The following is a 14814-nucleotide window of genomic DNA, read 5'->3' on the forward strand; positions in this document are numbered from 1 at the left end:
GGGCTGTTGGTTAAACAGGGGCTGTAGCGGCGGTCTCTGCTCCTGCTGCCTTTCCTGCAGCTCAACCATACGCTGGAGCATATCAGTTTGATGCTCCAGCAGACGGAGCATTGACTCTTGCCGTCTGTCTGCAAGCTGACGCCACCTATCATCTTCAGCCTGCTACTTGCTCTTTTCATCCCACCATTCAGCCCGCCACCTCTCCTCTCGTTCATATTGTGCTTTTCTCATGTCTGACATTGACTGCCTCCACGCATTCTGCTGTGCTCTATCAGAGTGGGAGGACATCTGGAGCTCCGTGAACATACCGTCCCGCGTCCTCCGTTTTCTCTTTCTAATGTTCACTAGCCTCTGCGAAGGAGAAACATTTGCGGATGGTGGAGGAGAAGGGAGAGGTGGTTAAAAAAGACACATTTTGGAGAACAATGGGTACACTCTTTCATTACAAGGTCGCATTTTTCCTCTGCCTGCCGGTTTGGTATGAGAGATCATTCATGCAGTGCCCCAGGCAACATATTTCGGCTTGCAGGCAGCCATGGTAAGGCACGGTCTTTTGGCTTTTTTAACCTTCTTAACATGCGGGAAAGGTTTCAAACAGCAGCGCATTTCCCATGTCAAGGATGAATTGGGTTGGCCATTTAAAATGGGTTTTCAATGTAAAAGGAGGGGCTGCGGTTTCCGGGTTAACATGCGGCACAAACCCAAGTAAACCACCCCCCCACACACACACCCGATTCTCTGGGATGATCACTTCACCCCTCCCCCCACCGCGTGGTTAACAGCGGGGAACATTTCTTTTCAGAAGAGCAGGAACGGGCACCTCTGAATGTCCCCTTAATAAAATCACCCCATTTCAACCAGGTGACCGTGAATGATATCACTCTCCTGAGGATAACAAAGAGAGATAAGGAATGGATATTGTCTGCATGCCAGCAAACACCGGGACCATACGCTGCCATGCTTTGTTATGCAATGATTCCAGACTACGTGCTACTGGCCTGGCGTGGTAAAGTGTCCTACCATGGCGGACGGGATAAGGCAGCCCTCCCCAGAAACCTTTTGCAAAGGCTTTGGGAGTACATGAAGGAGAGTTTTCTGGAGATGTCCCTGGAGGATTTCTGCTCCATCCCCATACACGTTAACAGACTTTTCCAGTGGCTGTACTGGCCGCGATTGCCAGGGCAAATTAATCATTAATCAATAAACACGCTTGCTTTTAAACCATGTGTAATATTTACAAAGGTACACTCACCAGAGGTCCCTTGTGTGCCCTCAGGGTCTGGGAGCACGCCTTGGGTGAGTTCAGGGGTTACCGGTTCCAGGTCCAGGGTGATAAACATATCCTGGCTGTTGGGGAAACCGGTTTCTCCACTTCCTTGTTGTGAGCTATCTTCACTGTCTTCATCATCATCTTCCTTGTACCCCGAACCCGCTTCCCTGTTGCGTGATTCTCCATTGATGGAGTCAAAGCACACGGTTGGGGTAGTGGTGGCTGCACCCCCTAGAATGGCATGCAGCTCCGCGTAGAAGCGGCAAGTTTGCGGCTCTGCCCCGGACCTTCCATTTGCTTCTCTGGCTTTGTGGTAGGCTTGCCGTAGCTCCTTAACTTTCACGCGGCACTGCTGTGTGTCCCTGTTATGGCCCCGGTCATTCATGGCCTTGGAGACCTTTTCTAATACTTTGCCATTTCTTTTACTGCTACGGAGTTCAGCTAGCACTGATTCATCTCCCCATATGGCGAGCAGATCCCGTACCTCCCGTTCAGTCCATGCTGGAGCTCTTTTGCGATCCTGGGACTCCATCACGGTTACCTGTGCTGATGAGCTCTGCGTGGTCACCTGTGCTCTCCACGCTGGGCAAACAGGAAATGAAATTCAAACGTTCGCAGGTCTTTTCCTGTCTACCTGGTCAGTGCATCTGAGTTGAGAGTGCTGTCCAGAGCGGTCACAATGAAGCACTGTGGGATAGCTCCCGGAGGCCAATAACGTCGAATTCCGTCCACACTACCCCAATTCCGACCCGCAAAGGCCGATTTTATCGCTAATCCCCTCGTCGAAGGTGGTGTAAAGAAACCGGTTTAAAGGGCCCTTTAAGTTGAAAGAAAGGGCTTCGTTGTGTGGACGTGTCCACGCTTAATTCGATTTAACGCTGCTAAAGTCGACCTAAACCCGTAGTGTAGACCAGGCCACAGACTAATCTCCTTTTAACCTGGGTCCAGCAATCACTCACACCCTTTGCACACTGTCCTTTGTTCCAGTTTCTTTCAAGCATCCTTGGGGGTGGAGAGGCTCTCTCTTTAGGCAGCTGAAGACCAAATGGAGGAGTCTCCCAGGGGTTTAAATAGACTTTCTCTTGTGGGTGGAGACCCCCTCCTCACTCCTATTCAAAGTCCAGCTCCAAGATGGAGTTTAGGAGTCACGTGGGCAAGTCACATGTCCATGCATGACTCACAGTTTTTACAGGTAGCATCCATTGTTTACATACTACCTTGAATGTCCTCAAGTAGACTTCTTATGTGGATTGGAGCATTCCAAGATCCATTGTCCTTTAAGTGTTTCTTGATTAGGTACTTAATTTCAACATTCCTTTCTCCAGGAACTGACCAAATGCTCTACTAAGGTTCTTTAGAAATCAAGCCAGTACACAGCCATCATTCATAACATTCTTAACTTCTAATACAAAAATGATACATGCATACAAATAGGATTAATACATTCAGTAGATCATAACCTTTACGGAGATATGTTACATGGCATATGTAGCATAAAACACATTCTAAACATATTTCCATAAAGTCTTATGGGAGGTACCGTCACAGTCTGGTTCCCAACCTGAGTAGACTTGAGCTAACATGCTGAGTAGACTTGAGCTAGCTGCTAGTACTGTAACATCCACCAGTGTGGATTTTATTAAATATAGAAAGTAGGATTTAAGTGGTTCTAAGTAGTAACAGACAGAACAAAGTAAGATCCACCAGTGTGGATGTTACGGTACTAGCAGCAGCTCAGGCTAGCCACAGGAGTAAAAGTCTTCTTGTCTCCCGTGAGTCTGAGCCTCGGGAGTTAGTCCCAGCCAGTGCTATAGCATCTATACTGCTACCTCGGCTGGGAATCACACCTCCCAGGTGCAGTGCAAACATACCTTATGGCAGGGGTTCTCACAACAAATTTTTTGGTGGCCTCAGAGTGTGGTGATCAACTCTTATGGGTGGCCGCACTGACACTTTTTTCCTAAAATACTTAATTAACTTTAGAAAAAGCAATTAAATATCCACAGATTCACATCCAAATCATTGTAATTTATATTTGTAGAGTTTTTTGGCAGACTAATGCTGTCTCCTCCTTTGCCCCCCATCTAGGTCTTAATGGGTCCTGGAGCTTGCTGTGAAAAGTGATATTTATATATTTGTTAATATCACAGCACACTTAGTAGCTACCAGGATAGGGTTACCATTCGTCTGGATTCCCCTGGACATGTCCGGCTTTTTGAGCTAAAAATAGCGTCCGGGGGGAATTTGTAAATGTCCGGACTACCCCCCCCCCCGCCCCGCCCCCATGCAGAGCGCACGCGGCTAATAGGGCAGCCGGCCGGATGGTGCACTTACATGAGGCTCCGACAGCCAGAGAGAGCCCCTCCTCCGCTTCCCCTGCAGCAGAGATCACTCCCTCCCTCCCTGCATTCGCAGATTGCCTTCGGCAGTCTGGAGCTCCTCCCCCGCTCCCGCTCCACTGCTGCCCAGCGTGCCGGGATGAACGGCTCAGGCTGTTCCTGAGCAAGTTCACAGAGACATTAGGCGAAGGCCAACAACAAGGGGGCCAGGGGGTCGGAGAAGGGGCAGGGAGGTTTTGGATGGGGCAGTCAAGAGACGGGGGGGGAGTTCGGAGTTCGAGGGGGGTGGCTTTCTGCGGGGGGGTGTGGATAAGGTTTTGGGCAGGTAGGGGGTAGGGTCTTTGGGGGCAGTTGGGGGGGTCTTAGGAGGGGGCAGTTAGGGGACAAGGAACAGGGAGGCTTAGGTAGGGGGTGAGGTCCTGGAGGGCAGTTAGGAGCAGGGGTCCCAGGAGGGGGCGGTCAGGGGACAAGTAGCGGGGGGGGGGGTTGGGAGTTCTGGGGGCGGGGCTGTCAGGGGGCAGGAGTGGGGAGAGGGATCGGAGCAGTCAGGGGACAGGGAGCAGAGGGGTTTAGATGGGTCGGGAGTTCTGGGGGGGGCTGTCAGGGGGTGGAGAGTGGTTGGATGGGGCGTGGGAGTCCCAAGGGTTTGTCTGGGGGTGGGGGTGTGGATAAGGGTTGGGGCAGTCAGGGTACAGGTAGGGGGTAGGATCCTAGGGGGCCAGTTAGGATGGGGGGAGGGTCTCAGGAGGGCGCAGTCAGGGGACAAGAGGCAGGGAGGCTTAGGTAGGGGGTGGAGTCCTGGGGGGCAGTTAGGGGCAGGGGTCCCAGGAGGGGGCAGTCAGGGGACAAGGAACGGGGGGAGGGTTGGGGGTTCTGAGGGTGTGTGTGGGGGCGGGGCTATGGCAGGATGGGGCGGGGCTCCTCCCGTCCTCTTTTTTGCTTGCTGAAATATGGTAACCCTACACCAGGAAGGCTATGGAAAGTGATGTGATATTAGCAAACATACAAATATCCAGCGCCCACCACCGCATGGCTGGAATTGGGGGTAAAAGGCCGACTGAAACTCCAGAGCCAGGGGTTGGCACCCAAAGCCCTGTGGTTGGAGCTCACTGCTGTGCGGCCAGGCTGGGGATTGGTGCCTGTGGCCAGCGCCTGCCACTGTGTGGCCGGAGCCAGTGCTTGCTGCCATACAGCTGGAACCAGGGGCCGAAGGCTGAAGCCCCGCAGTTGGAGGCCAGGGCTGCGTGGCCAGAGCCAGAGGTGTTAGTAGCCACTGCCCTGAAGTCCCGCAGATGGAGCCTGCCGCCCAACCCCCCTCCCACCAACGTAGGTCAAGAACTCACCTTGCTCCTGCAGCATTGTGCCCCACCTCTCTCCAGTGGCAGTGCAGGGCAGCGCATCTAGGAGCAACAACGAGGGATGGAGAAGGGCCGATGCTTCTCCATCACCGCCCATGAGGCTGTCATGGCCACATTAAAAGCCCTTGGTGGCCACATTTGAGAAATATTGCCTTAGGGCCAGTGAGACTGACTGGGGTGCATTGTTTTGAATCATTGTTAAACAAAAAGTCTCAGAAGAGAATTGGAACTGTGCAGTTATTTGGAGCATGATTTCACAATCAGATTGCAATTGTGCTTCAGCCACAGAAGACAAAAAGCAGTAGTAACTTACAGCTGTGAATTCACAGGAGAAAAGGCCCTTTTGATGAGACATTCTATTCTAACGTCTTGTCTATATGGGAGGTTACTCCAGAATAGTTATTTCTGATTAATTCCACATGTGGACACTCTTATTCCGGAATAAGAGCATCCACACATGGAGTTAATCAGAAATAGTTAATCAATTTAAAATTTACACCCTGCTATATCCCAGATTAATTTTTATGTGTAGACAAGCCATAAGAAACACTGTTTTATCAATGCTTTGGACAAGAAAAAGTACTCCCGGGTGTGATATTGCCACCAACCCAAGAGTCTCAATACTGTCCTGAAATATGCAGACTGGCCTGGGAGATTTTTGCTATTATAAAAAATCCAAACATTGGCAATTTAAAAAGCCTTCCATTTAGTTTACTTTACTCTGCTGCTATTTCGAGTTGAATTATAAAAGTTACAAATGTCACTGTTTTTTAAAATTTTTTTGCACACATGCATTTTCTTTTTTAGATTGCCCATTCTTATTTACTCCAGATCTTAAAATGAATCAGCAATTCATTTGTTTGTTTACACTGACAATTAAATTTTCCATTTTGGTAGATGTGAAATAAAAGTTATGATCACATTTCAATAAGCATAGCTATAGTCGCAGCTGAGGTGGAAAGTCACACACATCCTCCTCCCGCAGTGGAGTGTGATCATCACAGCCTAATTAAGACCTAAGACCTTTTAAGGTTTATCTTGACTAGGAAAAGTGTTCAAGTTTAGATAGGATTTAGGTAACACCACATGCTAGCTAAGTCTGACCTAAATTCCATCCTTTTTCCTAGTATAGTTACACCTTTAGCTTAAGTTTTATCTAGTTTGTGTTGCAGCCTAGGCAGGAGGAAATAACTGTAGACGTATCTTGGTGGTATTGGTTAATGCTGAATGCTACTATATACAGTCCTCGGGTTTTAAAGAAGTTTTTTTTTGCGCTGTGAAATTAATGTGTGTGTCTTTAGAAGGCCAAGTTCTGATTTCCTTGACCTGGATTCTAAAAGCTGGAGTGGATCAAGTGATCAGTAAAGTAAGGATCAGCTTCCTTCCTATTGGTGACATTGTATACAGTTCTTTCAACTGGGTCTTTCACATCTGTACCCCAAAGAGGCAGTGCCAGATTGAAATTCACATCAATTCCCACTAAGTTTTCACTGAGTGGTGAATCTGAGCACAGTAGTTACTTATTGCTCCACAGGCAGTGCCATAAAGAAGCTGATTTATTGCTGTGTTTAGCACAATTGAAGCGCAGGTAAAATTTTATCCTATTCAGAATAGGAATACCCTATGTAGAAATTGAATGATAAATAGGATGAGTTTTCAGTGCTCCATGAGGGAAGGAGTGAGAGCCCTCAAGGAAGGAAGAGGAAGCCAAGCGGGTGGGTCCTTTGAGGAGTAGACTAGAATGGAATGAGCCCACAAGCCAACCCAGGAGCAATTCTCAAGAATGAGCCCCAGAAGAAAGCTGGGAAAAAGAAGAGGCTCTCAGCAGCAGCTAGCACAGTTGTTGCACAAAGCCAATTTTCAAATAAGATAATGGCACAATATCAGGGTGGATTTGATTTAAATCATGATTTAAATCACTAGTCAGGAAGACTTGATTTAATCATGGATTTCTACATAAAACTGCATTCTTGTTGGCTGTTATAACCTTAATACATATTCTTCACAACTCAGAGATAGATGTAGGTTTCATTTTTAGAAGGTACACACTATACATTTTTTAGGTGATTTATTTTGAAAACTTTTCAGATTAGTTTTACAGCTTTCTCAGAAAATGAATGATTGGTTATTTCATTTACCAAAGGTAATTGAAGCAGATATTTATGAAGTCATTGGAAGGTGAATTTTCTCCAATTCAACAGGTTAATCATTAACATTTGGAGGATTTTCTTGCCATGCTGTATTAGGAGGAGAACATCACCAGACAGACATTTAAATTGTTAATTAACTAAAACAACAACATTTTGTATTCTGGATTTTTTTCTTAAACAGCAAACATATAATATTTTAACAAAACAAGCATATGAATTTTTGAATTTAGTTAAACATTCAAGTTTTTTAAAATCAGGTTTGTTTTTGTTAAAATTGTTTTTAACTAAAATGGTTAAATTAAATATATATATTTTTAAAAACAAAAATTAAATTGACTATGTCAGCCAGGTCAACATGAGAAACTTTATATTGGCTTCTGCAGCTAATTCAGTCATCTTCACCTTCATTTTCCTGTTTGCTCATAATCTGGAAAAGAAAAACAAGCTTTCCTGCTTTTTCGGGTCCCAAACGATTTCTCAATTTGAAATGAATTAGTCCAAAGGAAGAAAATATTCTTTCTATGCTGGCAGAAGAAGCTACTGCTGTTAAAAGGGAGATTATCACTTCAACAGTCTCTGAATCCAAGTGCTTAACTGACTTCCACCAGTTCACTGGTGTGCCTTTCTTTGAAACATCATCAGCAAACATATGGTATATTTCTTGAATGGTTCACTTTTAGCTCTGAAGTTTATTATAGTTGGCATTATGGAGGGATGATGACTATCCAGCAAACTCCTCTTCGGCAGTTAAGGTTTGACCCTGGTATTGAGTCTGTTTGCAAGAAAACGAGCTGGAGATAGTGCTTGTCCCATTCGTTTTTTTAAATACTTGTAATTTAACTCTGTCATTGCATATTTCTCTTTTTAAGATCCCACTCAGTTCTTTCCAAATTTCAACAGCATCAGCAATAAAACCGCTATTTCTCTGCATTTTGTTCAAGGCTACAGAAATAGGCTTCAGGGTACTCAGCATGTGTTCAACATTTCTCTTAAGCCCAATGGTGAGAACTTTGGCTGTGACAGTGCCATCTATTTTTTCACGATTTTGTTCACAAACTGTCATCAGATTAGGCCAGTTCTTGATATAGTGCTCAAAACAGTCCATTACTGAGTTCCATCGCACGTCTTGTGGGAGAGTTAGCTTGGGTCCTCCCACTTTTTTCAAAGCAGCTGCTGCAAAGTGGTTGTTACGGAAGGATTTTGCAATTTCAACAACTTTAGCCTTATTTCTGGAACACTGAAGTCTTTAGCTAGGAGGTGCATCGAATGAGCACTGCAACCATATGTTATTAGCTTGGGACTCTCCTCACTCTCTTCTAAACAATTTCTTCTCATCTTGGATACATTTGCAGCATTGTCTGTGACCAAGCTGTGTACTAGACGTTTGAATTTTTTCCCCACAGTTTGTTATAACTTTTACTGCTACTTCTTGTAAGTATTCTGCTGTGTGTGCATTTCCTGATGTATCAATTGTTTCTGTAAGGAAGACATTCCTTTCTTCTGTTGTCACACAAGCAGATACAACAGGATCATTGTGGACATTGCCCCACCCATCAAGACTCAGGTTAACTATTTTATCCTCTAGACCTTTTGCACATTGCTCAATTTCTCTTTCATACACTTTATCCAGCAATTTGCCTGCGACATCTGCTCTGTTGGGTGGACTGTATCCTGGTCTTAATGACTGAACCATGTTAATGAAGTGTGGGTTCTCAATCATACGGAAAGGAAAGTTTGTTGCATAAACAACCCAGGCAATTTTTTCATCAATTACCTCTTTTTGTAATCAGCTGGTTCTTATCACAAACTTATCTATGGTTGTTTCTGGATGATGGAGATTTTTTTTCTCTTTTTGCTACAGGTGATCTACTGTGGCTATGTGACATACATGATGTGACTGAAACACTATCATTGGCAGATAACTCTGAAACTATAAACATGTGCTATGTATTTATACCTGCCTCTGTATTTTCCACTCCATGCATCTGATGAAGTGGGTTTTAGCCCACAAAAGCTTATGCCCAAATAAATTTGTTGGTCTCTAAGCTGCCACAAGGACTCCTTGTTGTTTTTTCTGAAACTATAGAAAATGCTGGTGATATTGAAGGTGGATCGTCTTCAGAATCCTGTATGTTGAGGATGGATTCTCCTAAACAAAATAAGTCAATGCAATTATTTAATTATTACCATACTGCTCATTTAGTATTACATTCACTGACACTCAATACTACTTTAAAGGTGAAATTGTAAAAGGAAGATCTGCCTATTTCAGCTATTTATTTCTATTTATTTTTTATCAGAACTGCATCTAAAATGATAGTACCATAGAGTAACAACTATATTTTTTGCGCAAACATGAGAATTCAAGAATTGTCCAGGAGGAAGACAGGCAGTCCTTAAGAAAGAAGTATGAAATAAAAAAGTTTACCAACCTGAAGATCCTGCATGTTCAGACATGTTCCTTTCATCATCTTCAACGCCGCTTCCTCCTGAGAAAGAACACTTCTCATAATGTTGTTTCATTCAGGCAACCAGGCCTTGCATTTCTTTGTTGCACTGTTTGCATTTTGCACGTATGCCTGTCTTACCCACAGGTAGAGGAACTTCCTTAAAATATTCCCAAACTGGGTCTCTTTTACGGCCTGCTGTCATTACAAGTTTTCCCTTCTAGTGAGAGAATGGTATGTGTGATGGGGCAAGGCCAGATGGCTATAGGAAAGTAGTGAGAAACAGGTATGTTAGCCCCAGGCTAAACAAATCCCTGTTACCATGGTAACCAAATGGCAGTTGCTCCAAGTTAATCAAGACACCTGGGGCCAATTAAGATCCTTCCAGAAAGCAGTGGAGACAGCTAGGTTGATTGGGACACCTGAAGCCAATCAGGGGCTGGCTGAAACTAGTTAAAAGCCTCCCAGTTAGTCAGGGAGGTGTGCATGTCAGGAGCTGTGGGAGGAAGTTGTGCTGTTGGAGACATTGAGCAGTACACGCCATATCAGGCACAAGGAAGGAGGCCCTGAGGTAAGAGTGAAGTGGAGCTTGAGGAAGTGGGGACTGCTGTGGGGAAGTAGCCCAGGGAATTGTATGTGTCCTGTTTCTAGAAGATCAGCTACCATAGCTGTTACTATTAGGGTCCCTAGGCTGGGACCTGGAGTAGAGGGTGGGCCTGGGCTCCCTCCTTTGTTCCCCTGATTAATCACTGAGACTGCGAGACCACAGAGACTGTGCAAGGGAGGATAGCTTCTCCTCACCTCCCTTGCTGGCTTATGATGAAAATGGCTCAGTAGGCTGTGACCCCTGCCTCTAGAGAGAGAAGGGCTATGTGGAGGGTCACAGTGAACCTCTGAGGCTAGCGAAATCCACCAGGAAATGTGGGGCCCACGGAGACAAGGACAGAGCTTTGTCACATATGGTAGATCTCAAGGTTTCTGGAATATGCTGCTCAAACAGTTTCACTTTTGTTTCTACTGCCTGTCTCTCCCTTCTCACATTTATCTCCAGACTTCTTCTCCTTGTCCAGATCTATTCTGCCCCCAACAATCTTCTATTCATTGAACTTTTTGAAACTTTGCACTTTTAGAGAGAGGTAAGGGATTGACTCTGTGTTCACAAATTTGCAGCGGGACAATAGGATTGAGGTCTGTTATTTCTCACCCCTCTATCTATCTATCTATCTATCATCTATCTATCTATTTTACTTAAAAACTTTTTTGCTGTTAATGCAAATCCAGTTTGAGAACTGCAAAACTAAGCATCTCTGATGGTATCTTCTAGACTGAGCACTGAGTCTCATTGGGTAGACAGAAAGATTAACCTAAATAATCCATGCAGAAGCCCCTGGAACCCCATAAGATTGGGTCCCTACTCCATGAACTATTGGAACTAATTTTCAAAACTTTTATTAAATATTACATGAATATATTGTTTCAGACTATAGAATTTCATACTATAGAATATATTGTTTCATACTATATAGTAATCCCTAATCCATGATGAAATATCTTTGAGCTATAATATATCTTAAATAAAACTATCTTTAGATAGGTTTTTTTCCCTCAAAAAGCATTTTATCAAAAAAATCCCTTTTTTTTTTTTTTTTTTTTTTTTTAATTTTTAAAAAATAATTGATTTTTATCCACCCTGAGTAATATACTCTTATTAAGAGGGTGGGTTCAGCCAGTTAGGGTAATCAGAGCTGTGGTGGGGTTAACTAGCTAATAGTCTATTTAAATAAAAATATCTAAAGAAAAAAAGTTGGTGTATTTCTTATAGTTTTCACACTAAGCTTTGTTGCAGGGTAAAGAATAGTATCCAGTAAAAAAGGAATTTTACAGAAAGCAACATTCAGCAGCATCTGTTCGTAGGGCATTTCAATAACTACTAAATACTCTGTTTTATTTCTGAATTTTTTCCCTAATTCATAGTGCAAGCTCTTTTTATAACAAAATATTTCATCTTATGAAAAAAGCCCAATAACTTAGATCCCTCCGTGAGTGGATGCTACACTGGTGCTTTCTAAGCCTTGACCATATTTAATTGTCAGGAAACATCAGTTCATAAAAGCATAGGAATGGATCCTCAGCTGGTGTAAATAGTTATAGGCCCACTGAAGTCAGTAGGTATTTGACAATTTACAACTGCTGAGGCTTTATCCCGTGAAGTTTGAAACTTCATTCTGAAACATTTTCCACATGTATTGACCAGATTACTTTTATTTTCTCTTCTGTCCTAAAATATAGAACTGCTCTAATGCAAATATTTAATAACCAACATGTGAGAATGGCTGTCTGGTATTATGCATTTTCTGTTCTTCTTTTTATAAATTAACACAGAATCATTTATATTTGTGTTTTTTTTATTTTTTTTTTTGCTTGATCCACCTTCCATCATCCGTATGCATTAGTGGCTTTTGTAAGATTCTGCCAGATTTCTCAACAGCAAAACTTGGCACTGCTACCCTCCTAGCTGTGACATTATAGCTTAGTGAGAGATAAAGCAACCCTATCCCAGTATCTGATTTGTCTTTTCTGTATTACAAGAAGCAACTAGCCTGACTAATAGCTTTCCCCTATATGCAGTGAGTGGGTAAAGAAGCTTTTGGAGAAGTAGAGCATGTTCTCTCGTGCTTAGTTTTTTGATATGTCAATTTGAATAACCTGGCATGTGTAGCAAAATAGTGATAACATTGCTGGGCTTATGGGTACTGCCAAGTAGGATACACTAAATTGTCAGGGTTTCAGGTTTTGGAAACATGGGACCACAATAATTCACTTAGTTGGTTACCAGACATGATGCTTTGTCACTAAACTATAAGCCACAGGGAGTCATTGGCCTTATCTGGACTAGGAAAAATGGTATTTTTTCCATCAAATTCAATCGAGCTAGTTTAACGCAATTGAATTAACATCAGTATAGGCTCAGTGTGATGGGTTGTTTAAAAAAACAAACAAACAAACAAAAAAAAAAACCCTGGCTAGGAAAGGGTTAACGAGCTGCTGTGGGCTCAGTCATCCCGACCATGCTATAGGTATCCGGTTTGGAGGAAGAGGTTAAAAGGGTAGAGTCCAGCTCATTTGGGAACTGGCTGGAAGGAAGAGCAGACCTCCAGGTCTCGCTTTGTGAGAAGCCTTCTGGGGTCAGGAACTGCTTGAGATTGCTGCCAGCCAGTCTCTCTCTGAGGGAAGATAGGCTTGATGGAGGACTTTTTTATTTTGATTTGCTACCACTGCCTTCCTTGCCATTGCTGGGAAAGACTGCTGTAGGTGTTGCGCCTCCCTCCCTCCCACCCCGGAAAGGGGTGACAGCCTAATAAAACACTTTTGTCTTGTACACCTGACTGGGAACCCAGCAGTGGTTGCCCACGAGCTTAAGAGCCACTCTGTTGCACAAGGTTGAACCCCTTTAGTAATTTTAGATGGTTGAGTTATAGTCTAATTTGATCTGCTAAAATCTAAACTGTGCTTACATTGGTGTTAAATGGGGGGTTCATTCAACCTAAGGTCATTTGACTGAAAAAAGTATTTTCCCCAAGTCTTGACAAGGCCATGGATTTCAGTGTACTGTAGAAGAAACTGGCTGTTCACGTTTTTGATTTATTGTAAAATACTATTCCAACCAGAAAGCAAAGATGGGGGAAGATGAGACCACAATGTCAGAGTATTACTCAAGAGTCCTAAGAGATACAAGGGCCTTCTGAACTGAAACATTAATGCAGAAACAGTCATTCAGATAAAAAGAGGAATTGGGCCTGGGGTCAGTCGGACAGTGTTTGTGTTTCTGACTTCCTGGAATTCTTAATTTCCAGCCAGACTCTGCGGGGGTTGCAGTGGTTGCAGCAGCTAGTCTAACTTAACCCTTGCTGCTTTCACTTCATTTAAGGACATGTCTACACTTAAAGTTAATAGCTTCATTGGGCAGGGGTGTGAAAAACCCCACCACTGCAAGTGACATGGCTATGTCGACAAAACCCCCAGTGTACACACAGCTATGTGGATGGAAGAGTATTTCTGTCAACATAGCTAACATCGTTCAGGAAGGTAGTGTTCCTACATCAGCAGAAAAACTTTTTCTGTAGGTATCAGCTGTGTCTACACTAAGTGCTCTGCAAGCTTAGGCTATGGGACATAGACATAACCTGAGAATAAACTATTCTGATTTAAACACCTTTTATATTGGTGTAACTACAGCCCTTATAATTAGGGGATTGTACTTTTTTAAACTGTTTCTAACCCAGTCTAGCAGTACAAAAGCTGTGTGTAGACCAGCCCTTACATTCATGCACGCTCCTGGGATGCTGACTTCCCTTGCACCTAGTCAACCCCAAAATGATTTTCTTTTGAAGGTTAGAAGAAAACTGAAGTTTTTCTCAGTTATGCTGCTGTTAATTCACACATTCGTTTTTAGAATTCGTTCTCCCTTTTCTCATGTGATGCAAAAACAGTCATGTTTGATTTAACTTCCAACATGCTATGCATTTAGTCCTCAGTACAGACATTTGACTTGGATGGATTTGAAAAGACTGGCTAAAACGAAAAAAGTTACTCTAAACCTCCCAGTCCTTTTTAGATGCTTATCTTGCAATTTTTGCTAATATGACTCTACTAATATGTACATTTTCTCATGCCAGCCTCTGCTGACACACTACCTGGGCTCATTTCACACAACTCCCTACATTCCTAGAGTGCAGGGGAGAGAGGAGGGAATCCCAACTTTGGGATCCTATTTCTGTGGGCAGAAAGGGGGCGCATATTGCTGCCCCTCAAAAGGCTGAACAGACTTTCTTCAAACTTACAAAAATATTTAGCATGGACTGAAATCAAAGTTTACAAGTTCTAGCTGAGAAAATGGTGAGGGAAAATGGGTTTAGAATGGAAATACCGTAGCCTATAGTCAGTGTTGATACAATGGATGTTTAATATTAGTATTGTAACAATGGACTCCTCTATGGCTTGTTTACTAATTTCTCCTAAATCTTCTGATTCACACTACTATGTTTCCCCCTCTCCAGGTGAATGGAAAAGGTTCATTATGGTGTGTTGATCCGGAATATAAGCCAAATCTTATACAAGCACTGAAAAAGCAACCTTTTCCCTCAGCACTTGCATTTTATACCCCACCGGCATCACCACCGAGGTAGGCAAATTTTCCGTTACAAGTATAGCATTAAGTTATGGTAACATATCCCGAAGAACACAACAGCC

General features: G+C 43.5%; 1 protein-coding gene across 5 annotated transcripts in view; it reads left to right on the plus strand.

Moving 5' to 3' along the window:
* FOXN2 (forkhead box N2) overlaps positions 1 to 14814 on the plus strand; it is a 125621-nt gene that overhangs the window by 86292 nt on the left and 24515 nt on the right. For all 5 annotated transcript variants that reach the window (XR_008444483.1, XM_054023849.1, XM_054023852.1 and 2 more), the window contains one exon: positions 14622 to 14746. Coding sequence is in view for 4 of the 5 variants with exons in the window: in XM_054023849.1 (XP_053879824.1) it covers positions 14622 to 14746 (125 nt within the window). In the remaining variant the exon portion in view is untranslated. The remainder of the gene's footprint in view (positions 1 to 14621; positions 14747 to 14814) is intronic.

Source organism: Malaclemys terrapin, chromosome 3 (assembly GCF_027887155.1).
Source record: "Malaclemys terrapin pileata isolate rMalTer1 chromosome 3, rMalTer1.hap1, whole genome shotgun sequence".
Classification (NCBI taxonomy): Eukaryota; Metazoa; Chordata; order Testudines; family Emydidae; genus Malaclemys; species Malaclemys terrapin.